General features: G+C 40.9%; 1 protein-coding gene across 8 annotated transcripts in view; it reads left to right on the top strand.

Moving 5' to 3' along the window:
• camkmt (calmodulin-lysine N-methyltransferase) overlaps positions 1 to 20,152 on the top strand; it is a 126,250-nt gene extending 106,098 nt beyond the window's left edge. For 4 of the 8 annotated variants that reach the window (XM_061790970.1, XM_061790971.1, XM_061790972.1 and 1 more), the window contains 5 exons: positions 4,871 to 4,934; positions 7,743 to 7,874; positions 9,548 to 9,701; positions 10,058 to 10,191; positions 15,331 to 20,152. In XM_061790970.1, coding sequence (XP_061646954.1) covers positions 4,871 to 4,934; positions 7,743 to 7,874; positions 9,548 to 9,701; positions 10,058 to 10,158 — 451 coding nt within the window. In that variant the 3' untranslated portion in view covers positions 10,159 to 10,191; positions 15,331 to 20,152. Of the gene's footprint in view, positions 1 to 4,870; positions 4,935 to 7,742; positions 7,875 to 9,020; positions 9,459 to 9,547; positions 9,702 to 10,057; positions 10,192 to 15,330 lie in introns of those variants that run through there. The other 4 variants (XM_061790968.1, XM_061790973.1, XM_061790975.1 and 1 more) reach the window with 4 other exon arrangements.
• Positions 20,153 to 20,904: the final 752 nt, after the last annotated feature.

Genomic DNA, 20,904 nt, shown 5'->3' with positions numbered 1-20,904 from the left:
CGATTCCATGCAATAGTCGATGCAATTGGAAGCGATGTGATTCGATGAGTGGATTGCAATGTAATGTGATCCGATGTAATACAATGGAATATGACATACTATGACGTAATGCGATTGATAGGCCAATACGATGTAATTCCATACAGTGGTCGATACGGTGTGATGATACGAGGCAATAAAATACCTGATACACTAATACAATACATGATTTTGAATGTGATTCGAGATTAATACGATGTGATAACGTATAATACAATGCAATAGTTACAAAGTAATATAATGTTATACGAGACAAGGGCGATATGCGTTGATACGATGTGATATGATCTGACATTTTAAATATAATATTTTAGCTCATAGAAGCGCTTTGAAATGAAAAGAATAAACTGTTGGAAGTAAATTAATACAATTTCATGGAAGACATTTTAGAATTTAGGTTGTAAATGTCAGTGCTTCTCATCATGTTTAGGTCTGCAAAGGTCTTGCTGTTTCTGACCACTCACCACTGGTCTAGACCAGGGATTTGCAACCTTTATGGAGCAAATGCACGTACTTTACAGCTGAAAAATTTCACGGTACACCAACAAACAAAAATCACAAAATGTAGGTACATAGTAATTACTGTATGTACTTCCTGCCATCTCATAGAGGAGCATTTATTTGTTCTGTCTGTCACTATGCCTCACTGGCATAAATAGAAGAACAAAGATACATTATTTCTTGTAAATGAATAATTAAAAAAAATTGACAATTTCCCACGGCACACCTGAAGATCACTCATGGCACACACTAATGTGCCACGGCACACTGATTGGGAATCACTGGTCTCGACAGACAGAAAGAACACTTTCTGTATTCGCGTACGTTAAGTGCAGCATTAGCCAATGCTGTTATTGTATTGTCACGGTCCTTCCAGGTAATAGTCATCTCCAAAACCCCACAAAGCCAAAGAGGACGGATGGCTTGATGGAGGATATTTTACATTTACGTGCAATCAGGCGAGAAAGGAATCAATTACATGTAAAGTTCTCCCATAGAGGACGAGCATCATGCTTTCCGCGTATGTATGTGTGTGTGTGGGTCACTTTCTGCTAGCTCCATCCTTGAACGGTCGTGAGATAATTGCAGTGGCGCCTGTTGAAGAGTGACGGCTGACCGATTAATGGGCACGTCATTGTGATGATCACCTGAGAAAAGGTCAACAACGCGCCATCCACTTTGATTAATTACGTCTCCAACTGTGACCAGTGAGAGTGTGCGTGCGTAGTAGCATAACGGCGAGTGTATTACTGCTTCATTTTGTTGTAATGTCATTGGATATCCCCCACTGTCTTTCCTTTGCTTGGACAAAAGAAGAGCTCTCAAGTCTGACTATTGTTTTTGCTCGTGTTGTTAACAGTGGAAATGTCCTACCTCCCCGACCAGTCCTCACAATAAATTAGCGCTCAAAATAATGTAGTTTCTATGAAAAAAAACCCTCCTATTTTACAGCTATTTGAATTTTTGTCTTGACATTTGTTCATTTAACGTTTATTTAAATTTCGAGGAACCATTTTAATGTCAACAAAATGCAAACATCATTTAAGAATAGTTGAAGCTGGGTGGTTTATAGCACAGTTGTCAAACTTATTTGTCACTGGCCACATTGTAGTTTTGGTTTCCCTCGGAGGGCCGTTATGACTGTGCAATCATAGAAATGTTATCATCTCATCATATTTATACATACACATAACAATGATGGGTAATGAGTTTTGATATCAGAAATCACTGAAAATAGGTTGTTCAACTGTTGTTCTACTTATTTTAACATGGAGTTTGGTAACAAAAATGCTGGCAATAGCTCAACATTATGAAACCTGAAGATAATTTGCAATTTAGCAAAAAAACATTAAATACATCCACGCGATTTTGCCAAAGCGGGCCACATGAAATGATGTGGCGGGCTCGGTCTGGCCCTCGGGCCGCAGGTTTGACATCGGTGCTTTGTAGCACTATAGCGAGCGCTTAACCACAGTGCTATGCCATATTTATCCTCAATTAACAGCAAAATTATCATAGTGATTGATACAGTAGTATCTGCAGTAGAAGCTCTTCAACCCAAATAATACTTTTAAAGCTAAAATGTCAGCATTATTATTAACTATGAATTTTCAAGTTTACAAAGAAAAAGTAAAACAAATAGTATATTGCGCTTCATGATTCCGGGTGGTCGAATGCATGTTAGGCACTGTAGATTTAGTTGACGAATGTCATATAGATACAACCCCAATTCCAATGAAGTTGGGACGCTGTGTTAAACATAAATAAAAACAGAATACAATGATTTGCCTCGCCCCATTTTTGCTTGTGAATGACTGAGCAATTCAGGGCAGCTCCTTTTCTACCCAATCATGGCACCCACCTGTTCCCAAATATTCAATTATTTATATATTATTGAATATTCTATATTCAATTAAATATAGGTTGAAGATGATTTGCAAATCATCGTATTCTGTTTTGATTTATGTTTAACACAACGTCCAAACTGCATTGGAATTGGGGTTGCACAATTTGATGTTTGACCGACCATACAGTATGGTGCAAGATTATTTATTAAACCCTCCATTCTTTATCCAAACGGCATTTCGACTAATTCAAACTCTAGTGTTTTTATTTTTTTGTGGCCAATAATTCAGAGCAGCATGGCCTCCATGTTTGACGTTTTAATGTTTTCAGAGTGCGACGGGATTGTGAATGGGCTCGTTCCTTGTGGTGTTGCACAGATTGTGTTGCACCCATGATTGAATGGGTGTGCGCATGCATGTGAGACTGAGGCATTCCTACAGTGGGGATATGGGTGGCACCGAATTCTTGGCTCTGGAATTTGGCCAGCTGGATCCTCTCAAAAATCCGACCGTGTGTAGACACTGAGATAAAACCCTGAGCCGATGTTTGCTACACTATGTTAGTAAACTACAAAACAAAAGTATTGGGACACCACTTCATAACTGGAAGCCAAAAAGTAAGTATAGCTGCATCTGGCACGGGGTGACTTGAAACTGTGCAGGGTACAATAAAATGTCAGGAATATCAAGGGAATGTGGAATAAAATATGCTGCCCAGTGTCAGAAAGCTTGGTTGAGGGCAGGGGTCACCAACATGGTGCCTGCGGGCTGGAAACACACTCCCTCATTGATGAACTAAATGATGTCATTTGTTCCCTCCAGAACGTGACAAATATAGACACACACCCTTTTCGTGCACTTTGACCATGACCGCCTTGTGTGTGTGTGTGTGTGTGTGTCCTGGCGCTGGAGGTCAGCATGAGACAATAGGGTGGTCTTAAAGGGCGAGGCCACTCAATTTGAGAGTCCAGGAACGGAATGCAACACTGACACCTGTGACACCTCATTGCTGTGCACACTGGCCACTTGTAGAAGTGATGTCACAAATATCCATCCTTTCCTAATAAGATTTTCATTCACTTTAATATCAGTTTTTGTTAGATAGTTTTTTTTTCTCCCGACAATATATATTTTTAAAGATGTAATTGACTCAGTTTGTCTGTTGGCCTCTCAGTGACACCCTGTCCTTCCCCTGCACTTGTGTGTGTGTGTGTGTGTGTGTGTGTGGATGTGGATGTTAAAGCCACTGCCTCCACCCAACCAGCTCACTTCCTTGTTGTTCCTCGCCGCCCGCTCTTCCTCTCCGAGTGGATACGCGTGGCAAACTAAACCAAACACAAACTTCTCACCTTTCAAGGCAAATAAACCTCACACCCCCGTCGACCCCGGCAAGAATAATAAACTCGATTTAACTAGAACTTGCGCACATCCTGGTTTCACTTAAGAGCTGTGGGTGAGTAGCCCGATGTGTATTTGGAATATATGCAGTGTATATATTCCTGGTTGTATATACATGATGCAAATTAGAGTAACATTTCAACAAAAGGAATTACACTTTTTGTAGGTCCAGATTGCAGCTGCATGCTCCAGTTGGATGTGCAGGATTATGCCAAATCTCTATTGTTGCATTTTAGTCAAATTAATCATATCTCATCTGGCATAATAACCACACACACCATTTTAGCAGAAGGGTGGTGCCACTTTGATGATTTAAGTTCATTTCAGTTGTTTTATGAATATTCATATGAATACTTCAATCGGTATTTTACCTTTTTCTAGCATTTCCAGTACTTGTATATTTTAAGGTCTTTGAACACACTTATAAAACAATACAAACACATTGAAAGACGTTTTGTATGTGGAGAGAGAGAAAGAGCAATGGATAACACAAAAATATTGTACAAACAGTAGAAAAAAACAGTAAAAACTGTTATAATGCGGCGGCGGATTACCGTATTTAATTTAAAAGTTATTGTAGGGTATTATAAGACCTTTCTACTGAAGTAACATTTTCCAAAATGATTAACTATTTCTAAAAATTCAATAGAATAAAAAAAAAAAAATCATTATTAGCTTTTTGGCTGAGCGAAATCTCCTTATACTGTGGCATCCATTTCGACTTGCACTACCAAATATGTTTCCCTGTCCAAAAAATGGGCGACTTCCATGTTTCTTTCAATTCAAAGTGTCTGAATCCAAACCACGCGTATCTCTACGCCCGCATATTGTGTATGTATGTGCACGTTTTGGGTCTGTTCTTCATTCCTCTCAGAGCCTCGATAACGGGCCGGCTCCAATACACACTCAGCACCCCGGTCGTAAACTCATGCAAATTGTTTTTTTTGCCTTCCTTCTGTTGTCTCGCGAGTTTATTTGTCAACAAAATAAAAATAAACATGACGCCGCTTTATCTGCAGCTGCCATCAGGACAATGCACACTGACCTCTCGCTCTTTCTCTCTGTCTGTCTCTCTCTCTCTTTTTCAGTTTGTTTCTCGACCAGTACAGAAGCAGCCTGGTTGATGCTATAAGGAGATTACTGCAACCCAACGTAAGTGTATGCGTGTGTGTGTGTCTACTGTATATATCTGTGCTTATATCCCCCATTCCTCTAAATCACCTCCCCACTTTCCTCAATCATAATTAGGCCTGAGCACACATTAATAGTGTGACAGGATTAATATCATGTAATGCTTTAATGCTTTATGCACAGCTCTGATCTCTGTGGCTCTGCCTCCTGGCCTCCCCTTCATCATAAATCCCAGGCAACTTCTCCCTTTTGGCCCCGCGATAAGACCCCATGCTGCGACAGCCAAAGCAGATGGGGGAGTGTGTGTGTTCTGTTGGGAATAAAAGCAAAAGGCTGGAAGAGATAGGGTTGAGATTTCGCTTCATCTGAAGGAAGCAGGTCGCGTTTTAAGTACAGAGGCCAGGCTGGTGGAGGGAGTTTGTCAAAAGGAGATGAAAACGGCACTGATGAAACGAGAAGAAGGGAAGAGCGCCTGCACACTTGAAGGCGGGCGACAGCGAGAAATTGACGTGTGAATTGCACTTTAAAGCTGAAGACTAACTGGAAGAGAAAACGGAAAAAGCTATTTTGCTTTTATTTTCAAGCATTTAAGCAGCAATTAATGCTTGAATTACAGGAAAATAGAATATCAGTTTTCAGTAATAGCACTACTTAACAGTTGTTTTTGTATTCTTATGGAATTGTGACCAAAAAGCAATCTAGTGTTATCAAACACATGATAGATTATTTTCACATTATTTTGGGTGACCTAATTTTGGTGCAAAAGCAACACTGCACGTCACCAAATCAGGAATATCTGGCAGGTACTGAGTTTATACGACATGTAACAACAATCTCCCAGAAGAATGATTTCTAAAGTTTTTTATGTTCTGATTAAACCACGGTTGAATGTTATTCCAAAAGCTACGTTTGTTGCCATCACCAAATCAGGATTTTTCTGGCATGCACTGGCTGTATTTGACACATGACAGCAACCTGCCATAAGATAAACATCCAAACATGGCTACATTTTACAAAACTATACATTAAGTCTCCCAAAAGCATGTGAGAAAATGTTTTATGGTCTGATGAAATCAACGTTGAGTTGTAGGGCCATAATTTCAAAAGGTATGTTTGCAAGTAAACCGATTCCACAAGAAGCAGCTACCATGTATTTGTTACACGTATGTTCCAAAGTAATCAGCTACCAAAAGCCATACCATACCATAAAACCAAGGTGCAGTAACTGGGTACCTAGATAACCAGCTACCAATAATTAAAAAAAGCATGCCGGTGGCACCAGAAAGGTTTGGCGCAAAAACAACACTGCACATTGTCAAATCAGGAATTTCTGGCAAGTGCTGGCTCTATCCTCCATGTGACACCAATCTCCCATAAGATAAACATCCAAGCTTGGCTAAATTTAGCAAAAATGTATATGAAATGTTGATAAGGGAAGCTAGTGGCAACACCACACTTTGGGCTTGTTTTTCCTCAGCTGGAACATGTGCTTTAGTCAAGTTGCAGGACTTATGAGCAATTGCAGTCAGTCGGTAAATATTTATCACAGGAAATAAACTGCAGTTGACGCATGCGGTTCCTTCCCCACTATCAGAATCAGTATCATCTTTATTTGCCAAGTATGTCCAAAGAACACACTAGGAATTTGTCCGCTCTAGTACGACAACAGAAAGTCAATTGACAGAGAACACTTTTGAGACATAAAGACATTGAGAAAAACAGTCACCAGCTGTGTACCCGCTAGGCATGTGGTTATTGCCATGGAAACTCATAATACCGGTAATAATAATCTCATAAATATCCAAAACAAAAGCAGTTCATAGAAACTTTGTCATGTTGTGCACCAATTCGCACAATATCATGTGCATGTTAGTTATTTAGATATTTTTGGTGTCGTCGTCCTTTGATATACTTTGTTCGATGCATAACAATGCATTCTCTTTACTTACACAAACATAGTATTTTGATCATGTGCGCATGGAAAATAGAATCAATGTTTTTACAGTTGGATGTGGCACACCGCTGCGTTGTAACAATGGCGAGCTCTTGTGCCATCGTTGTCATACATCTGTGCGCTTCGTCTCGCTCTAATATAATCATATCTCCCTCTTTAATCCCGCCGAGATAATTCGGCAGCTAATATGATTTGAGCGGCGGCCATCAGACACAACATCACCACCACGAAGAGCCTCGCCAAATATTTAATAATTTGCTAAGCTGATTAAACAATTAACAAAAGCCTGACTTCTCTCATGTAATGGCACTAATTTGTTGTTTGTGACAAAGGTGCTCCATCCGGGTGGCGAGATCCTCTTAATCAGATGATTAATGTCTGCGAGTATGTGTGTGTTTTGTCTGTTTGATTTCTCGTTGGTGGCTCTTACAAATAGACCACTGCATGTTTGGATAAAAAAAAGCGAGTCACCCCGCTGTTTCCTGTGCTTTTGTGTTCATTTGTCTGTTTGTACGTGCTTGTCTCCGTGCTCCGTTTAATTAGAACAATAACAACACGATCAGCGTGAAATCAAACTCAAAGCTGGAGGATTTCAAAGAAACTTTGAACCTGTTGTTAATCCTCTTAGTACTTGCGGGACGTCTGGGGTGCGCGCGCACGTACACACAAACACGCTTTCTTCTTAACACACGTCTCACTCCTTGTGAGATTATTGAGACCCAACTTCATAGCCTGCGTGCGCGCGTTCATATTTCCACGGAGTTTGGATTTGTTTTGTTGTGGAACTAAAAGCACTGTGTGTATTCATGGCTGGTATTTTTGTGTGTTTATACTGTATGTGTGAAGTTATTGTTGACACTTTTATCGGCCGCCAGGGCGTGGCCTTTGTCTTCGCCCCACTTCGAGGTGACACCCTGCAGATGTTCTGTCAGCTGGCCCAGCAGGCTGGACTCCTGGTGGCCCAGCACCGGCAGTACGATGCTCAGGTGTGGGATGTGCATCTGAAGGTAAGACTTCAGTTTATGCTTTCACAACTGCTATCAACTCAAGTCAAATGTCACAGTCGAGTGCAGACCTCTATATAATCGTAAGTTAAACAAAAAAAGCATTGGCACACCAGACCGGTATTTGGTAGTTCCATAGCAGGCTACTACCTGGTACAAAGAAAGGACTGTGGCTTTTTAATTTGAAATTGGACTGTACCATTCATTAAATAGTGACAAAAATGGTGAAAAGTGTCAAATCTATTCCATGATAATAACCCTCTTGGCATCTAGATTGATGCCAACAGTTAATGGGTGATTCTTTGCCCGATGTACCACCCATTCGTTATGGTTTGTTTTTGAGTAATCTCACGAACTAGTTAAGGTAGGTATGATGTCATTTGCTTGATTTGTATTAGTAGGTACATCTTCATATCTAAATGACAATTAAGTCTGTGTAACCCACCCAATCAGCCAACCAACCCAAACCAACAACTAAACAACCAACCAAGTGTTACCCACCAACCAATTAATCAAAAGAAAAACTGACTAATGTAACTCAACCAAAAAAAAACAAATGTAATACAAAACAGGCCAACCGGCCATCCAACCAACCCTAATCAAACAGTCAACCAACCAATCTTAGCCCACTAACATAATCAGTTAATCAAACAACAAACGAATGTAACTCAACCAGCCAACCAAGGGGTCAAACAACAAATCAGCCAACCAACCCAACCCGCACAAATAACCAACAAAACATAATCAACCAACCAACAATTCAACCCAACCAACCGTTGCAATACCAAACAACAATTAGGCAAACAATCCAACTGACTAACCAACCATCCCCTCCAGCAACTGACTAACCCAACTCAATCAACACCACCTATCAGGCCAACCAACAACAAAAGCAACAAACCAAACATACCCGCCCACCCCAACTAATCAACCGACAATCACCTATTACCTACCCACACAACTCATTCAATGAACTAACCAACCAACTCCAAAGAACAAGATTGGAATACAGTTACAATTGATCCAGTTCAATAGAATATGAATGACTGACTAAGACATTAGTTATAGTATTTTAATTTTTAGCATCATTTGAACATTGGTCTCGATTTTCAATAAATCTTTTCGTTGAATGGCCCGGCGAAAAACCAGCAGCTTTAACCTGTCGCTTGGAGGGAGGCAGCCTCAGAAAGCACCTGAGTTAAAAGAAGCGGCGTCCCGCTGCGGACTCCATTCACGCACACAGCTCCGGAGGAAGTGGACAGCGAGGAGCGCTCCCAACTGGGCGAGCGCGTGGTCGCCAACACTGCTGGGACAATTGGACCGTAAACTGCATATTAAAGTGACTCACTCAGACCTCTTTGCTCATTAAGTGTTATTACAGAGTTGCTAAACCCACGGGAAACTATTACGCTTAAGTACTAAGGGTATATATTGTACCATTTTATATTTGCATTTTACACTCACTTGAGTGAATTATGCACACTTGCACGATCTAATGAGACCCAGACAAGAGGTGTCTAAAAATGGTACCTTTTACAAAATTAATCTTTCTCAGTTTTGATCTACAATGATCCCCTGCTATATCATGTTTTTAGTCTTTTTTTTTTTTAATTATTATTATTTATTTTTTTAATGGGCTTTTAACTGTATACTTACTTTAATGCCCTCACATGTAGAAAAGGAGAGCTACAGTCACCAATGCACGTCTCAGCCACAATAAAATAAACACAGCTTGCACAGAAGCTGCTGTCAGCAACACCTCTCGCCTGGACACTCACACTCAGACTCCCCAAGATCACACGCCACCACGTCAGGCTCCGCCTCTTAAAGGTACATTTACACAGACACATACAGATAGGTACAGTATTTTCTAAACTATATATTTTATGCTTGCAATTAGTTTTTTTGTGTTCAAATACGTACAATGAAGTATGTTTAATACGTTTAAGCTTGTTTTAATAAGTTGAAATCTTTTTAAAGCATGTGGAGGGGAAAAACTCTTTTTTTTTTAAATGCTTTTATATAGTCCATTGCGCTTTTTCACCAATTGCGGGTAGATCTGAAACGAATAAACCGTGGTTCACTGTATTCATTAAACAAAATGCCAAGGATTATAATGGTTGTTGCGGTTTCTAATATTTTGACCTTCTCATGTAGCAGCTACCACTGTGTTTGAAAACACTCAGGAATAAACGGCATTGATCGGGATTACGTCAATGGAGCCCATGGTTTAGCAGTGAGACGCGCGCGCACACGCATAGGGGTCAGGTGCTGCATGCAAATATGAGGACAACTTGGAGTGTCCCCCTCACATCTGAAGGTGATTAAATCTCCTCTGCTTATCTTCTGATAAACACACCAAAAGAGAGTGTGTGTGTGTGTGTGTGTGTGGTGTATATATATTTGTGTGTGTGCGCGTGTATGTGTGATGTCTTTGTGTGTGCATGCCCCAGACTGACCATCGTAACACACATGGACACACTGCTAAAAAAAAAAAAAAAAAAAGAGAGTTATATCACCAGCTTGCACAGACCAGACATCACTTAGACGGCATATTGGCGAGACATGACACGCAAACACACCATGTGATGATATCACACCCAAACATGCAGGAGTAAAACACGCGCGCGCGCACACACACACACACACACATACATACTCACACACAAACCAATGAGCAGCTGCTCCTCATTTGCACTACAGATTAGCTTTCCTCGACTAAATGTGTTTACTTGCAGTGGGAGGACCGAGAAATAAGAATATCACAACCTGCAGCGGAACACACACACACACACACACACACACTGATTTGCATGTCACGTCGGCTTAAGACAATCAAAGAAAAAGAAAATGTTTCTTTCTGTGGGAAAACTGACACTAAAATGCATGTACAAGTCATACTGACATCCCCAAAAAATTTATCAGGTGTGTGTTATTGCCTCACTTTCCCCAACTGTACATTTTTTCCAACACATTTTCAACAAAAACAGCCTATATCACACAGTTGTGCTGCATCTGTAAAACATTAAAAAACACATTTAGGGTAATTGCATTTCAACATCATAATCCAGTGTGACAGTTTAGTGGAATATTGCACAAACACTTTCATTGGTAGGACTGTGCCGTTACCACAACAGTAAAAATCAACTAAAAATGTCTCCATAGGAGGTTAGGGGATTATTTCCAGAGCATTAATTCCCCCAGGGTCCCCCCAGGATACATTGGAGTCATTTTGGATGTTATTTATTGCAAAAATGTTAATCCCTCAAGGGGAATTGCATTTCACAACCGCCATATTCTGTTTTTTGTTTAATGTATAAAAAGTACAGGTCACATTTGTGGGTTGCCAAGTGGGATACAATATTGTCATCTCCAACGTTGCATTTTAAGTTAAAAAAGTGACTCCCCCCCCAAAATGTAAGTGTGTGTGTGTATGCTGCGACAGGCAGACAGGGCTAGCGCGTTATCCTCTTATCCCCACTGTTGTGGAATAGAGAGGCAAGCAGCTGGAGGGACTGCAAGCAGCCTGATAATGCCAGCGCTATTTTCTAACCCACCATCTTAATCTTGTTACTCAAATGGTTGTGAAGAGCGAGTCATGAATTTTAATTTTTCTCTCCCTCCCTCCCTCCCTCCCTCACACACACACACACACACACACACACGAGTACATCCCCCCGTCTTTTGCACATGCATAAGCAGAAGTATCCTCCGCTGCCTTCCTGACTCACCAAACTTTAGCCTGCTCCCCCTTAGCGCCTCCATCTCCCTACAGTTCCTCCATCACAGCATACTTCTTTATTCACACAAACACATTCTGGCGTCTCTGGCTGTATCCGTCTCCTCCCATTTTAACAAAGCAGTACCGTTTGGTGCAGTTTGGTTCACGTCTCCATTTTTTTTTCATCAAAAGTAAATGTGGCCCCTGTGCAGCGTTCCCGAAGAAATCTGATGACTCTCCAGCCACGGTGATTCTCAAGCAGCGTGCCGTGGCGCACTAGTTTCCTCTGGGAGATCATCAAGGCTGCGGCGGCAAATTAAGCAATTCCGCTTAATTTTTCTGAAAACCATTATTTGTTGATTACAAATATATCTTTGCTCATTTATCTATGCCAGGGTTGTAAAGTGACAAACAGAGCAATGAACTGCTCTTCCATTGGATGACAGAAGGTACACTAAGCCTGTGCATCCACCTGTTGCCATTCATACAAAAGAATAAGTCATGGCTTCCTGCAAATATATCAGCTTTGTATTCAGTTAAACAGACCCACATTCTCCACGGATTAAGTGAATAAATTGAGATGCAATCATCATTTCGTTATTCATACATTTTGTGACATTTTTGTTTGGTGGTGTGCTGTGAGATTTTTCTAATGTAAAATAGATGCCTTGGCTCCATAAAGATTGGGAAACGCTACTCTAGAGTCGCCAAGTGAACTGCTTACAGACTCCAAATAACCAAGTACCAAAATAACTGTGCCAAAATCACTAGCTACCTAAATAACCATGATAACTGAGTACCAGTTAAAACAGGTAAAGCTAGGGAACTGAGTACCTAAATAATTAGGTACCAATTAAAAGAGACAAAAAGAACAAGGTATGAAAATAACCAGGAACAAAATTAACCCGCTACTAAAGTGAACTGGGTACCAAACAAAACAGGGACCAAAATAGGGAAGAGTAGAACCAGGTGTGAAAATAATAATGGGGTACTGGAGTAAAAAGGTACCTAAAAAAAAAACTGTACTGAGGTACAAAAGTAACCAGGTACTGAAATCAACTGGGTAGTAAAATAACTGGGTATTTAAATAGCCAGGCACCACGAACCAGGTGCAAAGACAATGACTGGGTGCATGGGAGAAAAAAAAATAAGTACCGCCAAACAAGTACTCAAGTAACCAGATACCAAAATAAGAAAGTAAGGAAAAATACAGGTACCAATATAACCAGGCCCTAGAATGAATTGGGTACCAGAATATCTGGGTATCAAAAGAACCAGGTACTGTACTTAAATAGTCAAGTACCTAAAAGGATCAAAAGAACATAGTGTGGAAAAAAATACCAGGTAGCATAAAAAACAGGTAACAAAGTAACCTGGTACTAACATTAACTGGGCACCAGAGTAACTGATAACCTTGATAACCAGGTACCAATATACGGAAGAAAAAAAAAAAGGTGCAAAAATATCCATCCATCCAGTCTCTGTACCGCTTTTCCTCACTAGGGTCACGGGCGTGCCGGAGCCTATCCCAGCTATCTTTGGGTGAGAGGGGTACACTCTGAACTGGTCGGCAGCCAATCGCAGGGCACATACAAACAAACAACCATTCGCACTCACATTCACACCTACGGGCAATTTAGAGTTGCCAATTAACCTACCATGCATGTTTTTGGGATGTGGAAGGAAGCCGGAGTGCCCGGAGAATACCCATGCAGGCACGTGGGGGAGAACATGCAAACTCCACACAGGCGAGGCCGGGATTTGAACCCCAGTCCTCAGAAATTGTGAGGCAGATGTGCTAACCAGTACTACACCGTGTCGCCCAAAAATATCCAGGCACTTATTTAACCGGTGAGGTACCAAAATAACTGGTCGGTAAAGTCAGCTGGTACTGGAATTGACTAGGTACCGAAATAACCTGTATCATATCAGATTTTGGCCTCTCAGGGTACCAAATGTAGTCATACGATACTGTGGCCAGTTGAACTGAACAGTGTGATTTGGTCGAAACATCTTTTCTTATAGAGACCCCAGACATTAGAGTGATCCCCCCCCTCCCAACTGAAGTCCCACCTTGTCCACTTAGTCCCTGGTGTGGCAAGTGGAGATGTAGAAATGTGGGGGCCTCACAAGAGAGCCAGAGGGGGCACAAAAGCAGCAGCGAAAGTGGCACTAAAATAAATGACTTGCACCTTGGAAAGAAAAAACAAAGGAGAGAGATGGAGAGAAAAGGTTGAGGGGGCAGTGGGGAAGCGGTGGTTCAGGTTTGAGAGGCGATTTAGTCAGCCACCCATGAAGCTGATTAGGCAGCCTGCGATCAGGAGGAACAGCTTTGCTTGTTAAACTTTTCACCTCATCCGGCGCTCAGCCTCCCTCGCTCCCTCCCTCCTCCCTCACCTTTTTTCCTTCCCTTCCGTCCCCGCTCCCTCCGTCTTGCATCGCCTCGTTCGCTCCTTCTGCCCAATAGCGTTTCAATGTGAATGTTGCTTAACATAGCACCGAACATAGCGCCCTTTGGGGTTGGGAGGGGGGTGGGGGGTGGGGGGGGGGGGGTATTACAGGCAGCTGCCCTCCACGCCCATGCGCCCCTTGGGCCACTGGCTCGCCCTCTTCTTCCTCCTTGTCTTTTTAAAGGAGGGAGGGTCACAGGCTCAAAAACCGGCCGGTGCCTGCGGGGGAGATAACGGACATGAAGGGCAATGGAGGAGGGGGATTTGGCTGTCAAAGTAGCCAGCTACCAAAATAACCGAGTCGAAAATGAACTGGGTAAAACCAAAGGAAAAGAAGAGAATAAACCAGGTACAAAAATAACCTCGTCCAAAATGAACCAGGTATTCAGAATAACTGTGTATCTACTGCAGATAAGCTGGGAGCTAACAAGAACCAAGTGCTAAAATAACCACATACAAAACTATCCAGGCACCAAAATAACTGGGTACTGAATAAAGCAGGTTCTGAAATAACCCAATACAAAAGTAAACCGATACCACAATAAGTACATACCAAAAAATACATGTATGTTTCAAAGTAATCAACTACCAAAGTAATGGCTAAAACCATGTAACTGGGTACCTAAATAACCAGGTACCAATAAAAGTGTACATAAGGAACCGGCTATGAATATACTTAATATAAACCGGGTTATAAAATAACAATGTTCAGAATTTAGAGTGCAATTTGCAATATTTGATGTCTGTAAAATGAATGCAAATGCTAAATAGCATCTACCTGTATGTTGCAGTGCTTTAACGCTTTAAGCAACAGCTTGAACATGAACACAAATGTGCAGCAACTCATGGAGACAGACAATATAACAGTAATCACAGTCGTACATTATCCTCTGCAAAGAACAACTGATAGTGTCGCACTGATGATCCGAGGAGTTGAGACATCTCAATGAACAGTATATCTTACTGTCTGTCTTATATTGATGGCCATTCAATTGATGCAGTGTGACAAAACTGTTTAATTCTTTTAATTCTGTTTAATTATATAATATATATAATATGATGGAGAGTGCTATTTTTTCCTCATTAAAGTAATCTTTTTTGTTTTTTGGGGGGAAGGCCTGAACGGATTAATGCCATTTCCATGTATTTCAATAGGAAAAGATGATTTGAGTTACAAGTGTTTTGAGTAGCGAGCGTAGTCACGGAACGAAGTAAACTCCTATCTCAAGGCACCACCGTAAACTGACGACAGTGTGTTCCTGTTCCTCTGTGCTTTGTCCATGTTCAGATGCTGCGAGAAGGCAGAGAAGCGTACGACGAGAACATCCACTACCCGCTGCTCCTCACGCTGACCAAAGGAGCGCAAGCTCAGTAAAGCGACCAAGTACGGACTCGGCTTTACCCGTCGGCGGTGGTGTGAGCCTTAGCATATTATCAACACTGTGATCCGCTCGTGATCCGAGTGAGGATCGATATCGTCACACGTCCTTCTTTTGGAGACAACATATCTGTGAAGGATACTATGTGGCACTAAAGCTCTACTGTATAGTGCTCAGCAAATTTGTACTTTTTGACCCTTTTCAACGTTCTGGTCATCATCACCTCCCAACGGGTCATAAGCCAGTTCATGAATCAGTCACATTAGTACCGGGCTACTGAACACAGTCGTTCCATGGTGTAGAAGCCCATAGCATAATAACCGGCCATAACATAATACATTTGCCCCTTTTTTTAAACTATAATAGGTCCACAATGTAAAAACTCGCTAGTATTGTAATAAAAGTCCTGACTGAACCTATAACGTAAACATTTTACTATTGCCATTATCATTACATTACGTAACTGGCCTCAATAAGATACAATTAAAAACTAAAGTGATATTATTATGGGCTCAGTTATTACATTGGCAAATATTTGTTGTCATGGCCAATAATGTAATAAGTTATCACGTTATTGGCCAAAAGTTATTACATTACAGGTTCAGGACTTTGATTACCTGATTGGCCAGTTATTAAATTATGGGCCTATTACATTTTAAAAAGGGCAAATGTATTACGTTATGGGCCGTTATTACATTATGGGCCGTTATTACATTATGGGCTGCTATTACATTATGGGCTTCTCCTACACATGGGACAAGGCATAAGTCACAACAACAACAACACACTCATTGCCACAGCGCTGTTTTTGTTAGCTGTCAGTGTGCCTTATTTCGTCTTTAAAAAAATATAGTTTGTATTTTTCCCAAATATTTACAAAACACATTTGTAGTAAACCAAAGCCACAGATGGCCCTGTGACTCTTAAAAGAAAAGGGGAATCATATCTTCACTGTCGGGTGGAAACATCTTATGTCCAAATTTGGTCAATTTCATGTTTTTTCCCATCTCGATACTATTAGTCAGCCTCCACGTGGGTCTGTTATTTTTCCAAACTATTAACCAATCCAAAGTATTGGAAATGGCTTGCTCTCTTTCATGCTGCAATGTTAGAGGCTCAACAAACATGAAAACTGAAAAGTAATGGTTTTGGAGATGTGAGGAGTCTGCTTTTTATAATGTACTTATATCAAATTAGATTATAAAATTGGCGAAAATAATACTTTTTCTCAAGTGTTGATTTTCAGTAACCTAAAATGCAGTTAACATGTGAATGTAGAAAACTAGATGTGCTTTTAAAAAATATCTTTGTTTGTATGTGGACTTGACACTTGCTTCTAGCCATGCTTATGTTTACCCATTGCAAAAAGTAGTTGACATAAATGCATATTAGTTATTGAATGTATTCACCTGCATGCAGTAAAACTATTTTGCCTTCTATAACTTTGAGTGAGACTTATGAATAACTCCTTCCTATTCAAAATGACTTGTTTTTGGGCTCCATAATTCACTGTGATCCACAGCTGACCGGAGTCCATGAAGGCCACAACATTAGGTACGCATGCAGAATCACACAACAAGAGCTGTGTGAATTTTTATTTCTAATTCACAGTGCAGAAAATGCACAAACATATATTGTTTACGATTCAGTTGCTGGTTTGATCCATAACATGAAAATAGGCAAAAATGTTGGGAAATGTTTTCCAAATGTCTTATTTAAGGAAACTCTAAGATTGCAGTCTGCTTTACTATTATAATACATAGAATTATTAATGTTTACTGTTGTAAGGCTGTAATTCCGAATTGGACAATTTCAAGTCAAGCAAAGTCTCAAAACGATTATCAAAAATCATTATCGCTTAATTTGATAATCGATGAGTTGTCAATTAATCATTGCACCTCTCGTTTTTGATTAACATTTTTGTTTGGAAACAATAGAAAAGTAACCAAACTATTTTTGACCCCACAACTCAGAATTCTATGTCAACTGACAAACAGATACAAAAACACAAACCAAAAATGAGTTTTTGTTGTTGTTACCTTTGTTTGGCCTTGGCGGAGGTCTGCGCTCTGCCACATAGCATGACCTTGTGGTTCTATACTGTATACTATCTGGTGATTATATAGCATTGCTAAAATAGCACGTCTCACGGTGGCCGAAGACGTTTGCACAATATTGATGCAACCGCGGTCACAACGAATCATTTGGCCTCGCTCCCCCCTCGCTAATCCAGATGAATTCCAACACAATGACCATATTGCTAGTATTTGTTCCCCTTTTCACACGTCGCAAACGCCGCTCGGGGTCGAGTCCAAGCTGCTTTCCCAGCCTTGCACTGTGGAGGTTAACATCATGTCGCAATCCTCCAACGTGATGACGTCAAGCAATTTCTGGATTATTCTGGCATTATTTGTTTTTGTTTGTGTGTGTGTGTGTCATTTATGGGTTATGTATGCAACCGTTACACTTGAAACACTGTAACCTTTAAAGTCGAACGCCGATGAGGTCGTACAAAAATTGTAACTTTAATGACATCACGCGCGAACTCGCCGTAGCTCACGAGAGCATCACAGGATTAACTGCGCACGGTTTGCTTTTTCTTTGGCTTTAACAGCACTTGGGTGTTAAAACTCCAGACTTCGCCTTCACTGTCAACGTTAAGACCTATTCAATTTTTACATTAGCTTTTTACACTTGTATGTGGGCTACATGCATTCAAATGTTATTTGATACAGAACAGATTATTTCCATTTCCATTATTTCCTCTGGGGATTTGTTTTTCGCCCAAATCCTTAGTCTTTCCTAAAGTTGAAGTAGATGGTTCTATTTTTTTTTTAAAACGTGTTTAATAGTTGCTGATTTCTTTTTACACTTGTGACTATTAACAAAAAAAATTGAAGCATCAGCATTGTATTTCACCTTCATCATTGACATGATTATTTCATATTACCAGCGGCTAATGTTAAAACGTTTTCTTCAGAGATTTCTGAACTAATTACTTCCGTTTCCAAGATTTCCAATGGCGCTATGTTTTCACACCTGAAATTTTCACTTATTGTATAAAGTTAAGGGAGACTCTTTTATTGTGTTTACCTTTTGCTTCTTTTTACGCTCGTGTGACTATTAAGAAAGTTTAAAAATTCAACTTGTCAGGCAAATCTATGCCATTGACTCTTTTAGTTTCTGTTTTGTAGTGGTTTACTTCTTTTCACATTTATGTGACTATTAAAAAATGAGCCGTGTCTGGCCTTCATTGTTGACAAAATTATATTAACGGGGGTAACTTATTTTGACATTCATATGATGGTTACGAAAGGTTTTCTGATGATGACAGTTTGACCCTGAAACGTTATTTACCATTTCTCTGATTTCCTTTGAGGATAAATTGTTCTAATGTCCGAAATCCTGCGTCTGACTGTAGACGTTTCACTGTATTTTCGATATCCGCTTTAGTGTGGTGGCCTTCTATACAAGTTTTGGGTGTTATTTACCTTGAGTTCACTGTTGTTAATCAGCGCAATATCATTTTAGCCAATCCATCCATCCATCCATTTTCTGAGCCGCTTCTCCTCACTAGGGTCGCGGGCATGCTGGAGCCTATCCCAGCTGTCATCGGGCAGGAGGCGGGGTACACCCTGAACTGGTTGCCAGCCAATCGCAGGGCACATCGAAACAAACAACCATTCGCACTCACAGTCATGCCTACGGGCAATTTAGAGTCTCCAATTAATGCATGTTTTTGGGATGTGGGAGGAAACCGGAGTGCCCGGAGAAAACCCACGCAGGCACGGGGAGAACATGCAAACTCCACACAGGCGGGGACGGGGATTGAACCCCGCACCTCAGAACTGTGAGGCTGACGCTCTAACCAGTCGGCCACCGTGCCGCCCATTTTAGCCAATTAACACAAATAAATAACACATTTTGAGACAATGGGACTTTTTTTTTCCTCTCGATTTACACATTTACGCCCCACCGTTCGTCATTGCGGAACGACGTTCCTCTGGCAAAGGCGGCGTGTCGACACCTCGTGTGTGTTCTTTTTGTCGAGAGTTAAGGCATTAAATGCTTACAGATGTAATGAAGTTTCCTCGGGCTCCCCGATTGGCTGCGGCCTGAGTTTCAAACACAATGGCCTCCTGCAGGCTAAGCTGGTGCCAGACAAGCTAACACGCTCACACACACACACACACATATCAAGCCCAGTCAACCGTCTTCCCCTCCTCGGGAATAAAAGAGAGAGGGATAAAGAAGGGAGGGAGTGCAGCTAATCCTGCAGCCTCACTCTTCTGTTTATCAGTGAGGAGGAGGAAGGAGGGAAGGTTGTCAGAGAGGGAGGGACTACACTGAGGCCTCCTGATCTGTCTTTTGATATTTTAAAGAGCTCCGCGTTCTCCTCCCCTGCACTCGTCTCTGGACAGGACTGAATGAACAAGGGAGCAAAGAGAGAGAAGACCGAGGGAGGAAAGTGCAAAAAATGGCGAGACTAGATCGAAGCAGCGTTCTTTAGACAAATAAATAAATAAGCGTGAAAGCAGGTGATTGAGTGGCCGAGCGAGTGATCGAACGCAGGGTGGACAAAAAGAGAGACAGAGTGCTCCCCGACTCGACACAAGGGCCCCATTAACTTGACCACTTGCCCTTTGCGCACAAAGGCAGGGCCGGCCCACCGCCACTCCCACCCAATTATCCACGATTAGGCTCAGTGCACTGTGTCAAGATGGAGGAGGAGGAGGAGGAGGGGGGAGGGAGGGAGGGAGGGATGCAGAGAGAGAGAGAGAGAGAGAGGATGGACAGGGAAAGAAAACACAAAAGTGGGCAAGAAGCGTCAATGTCAATTTGAGATTTTGCGTCCGAATGTAAAGTGGATGTAGACTGGACACCTCATTAGGTACACCTGCTCAATGTGACGACAGCCAACAAAAGACGCCTTTCAAAGAGTCCACATTTACAAAGGCAATGTATAATGCTGTATTTGCCGTGTTGCATACTTTGCAATATTTTCACCCCCTCATCCACCACTGCAAATTACAACCCTAATAATAACAATAATGTAACATTGATATACAAAAAGAAGTTTGACAATCATTTCTATGATAAAATTACGTTCAAAAATCAACTAAAAACACACACATTAGTCATCCTTACTATAATTAAATAAAATATGAATATAAAATCAAATAACACACCTAATATGCAACAAAAATTCATAATCCCTATCCATGACAGTATGTTATTACAATGTGTAGGTATACCTTATGACCAATAAGGTTACTTATAGTTCTCTGTTTTTTCTTTTCTTTTTTCCTCATGCTTTTTTGCCACTTTTAGTTGCTCTCTTGTACTGTACGTTTTTTTATTGTATTTCATTTCATGTTAAGGTTTTTGTATTGTCTTTATTTTTAAAGCTTTTAAACATGTAAAGCACATTGAGTCACCTTGTGTATGAAATGCACGATATAAATGCACTTGCTTTGCTTTGT

The sequence above is a fragment of the Phyllopteryx taeniolatus genome, chromosome 11 (assembly GCF_024500385.1).
Source record: "Phyllopteryx taeniolatus isolate TA_2022b chromosome 11, UOR_Ptae_1.2, whole genome shotgun sequence".
Lineage (NCBI taxonomy): Eukaryota > Metazoa > Chordata > Actinopteri > Syngnathiformes > Syngnathidae > Phyllopteryx > Phyllopteryx taeniolatus.
The sequence above is the reverse complement of the archived record's forward strand: the minus strand, read 5'-3'. Positions and strand labels throughout refer to the sequence as shown.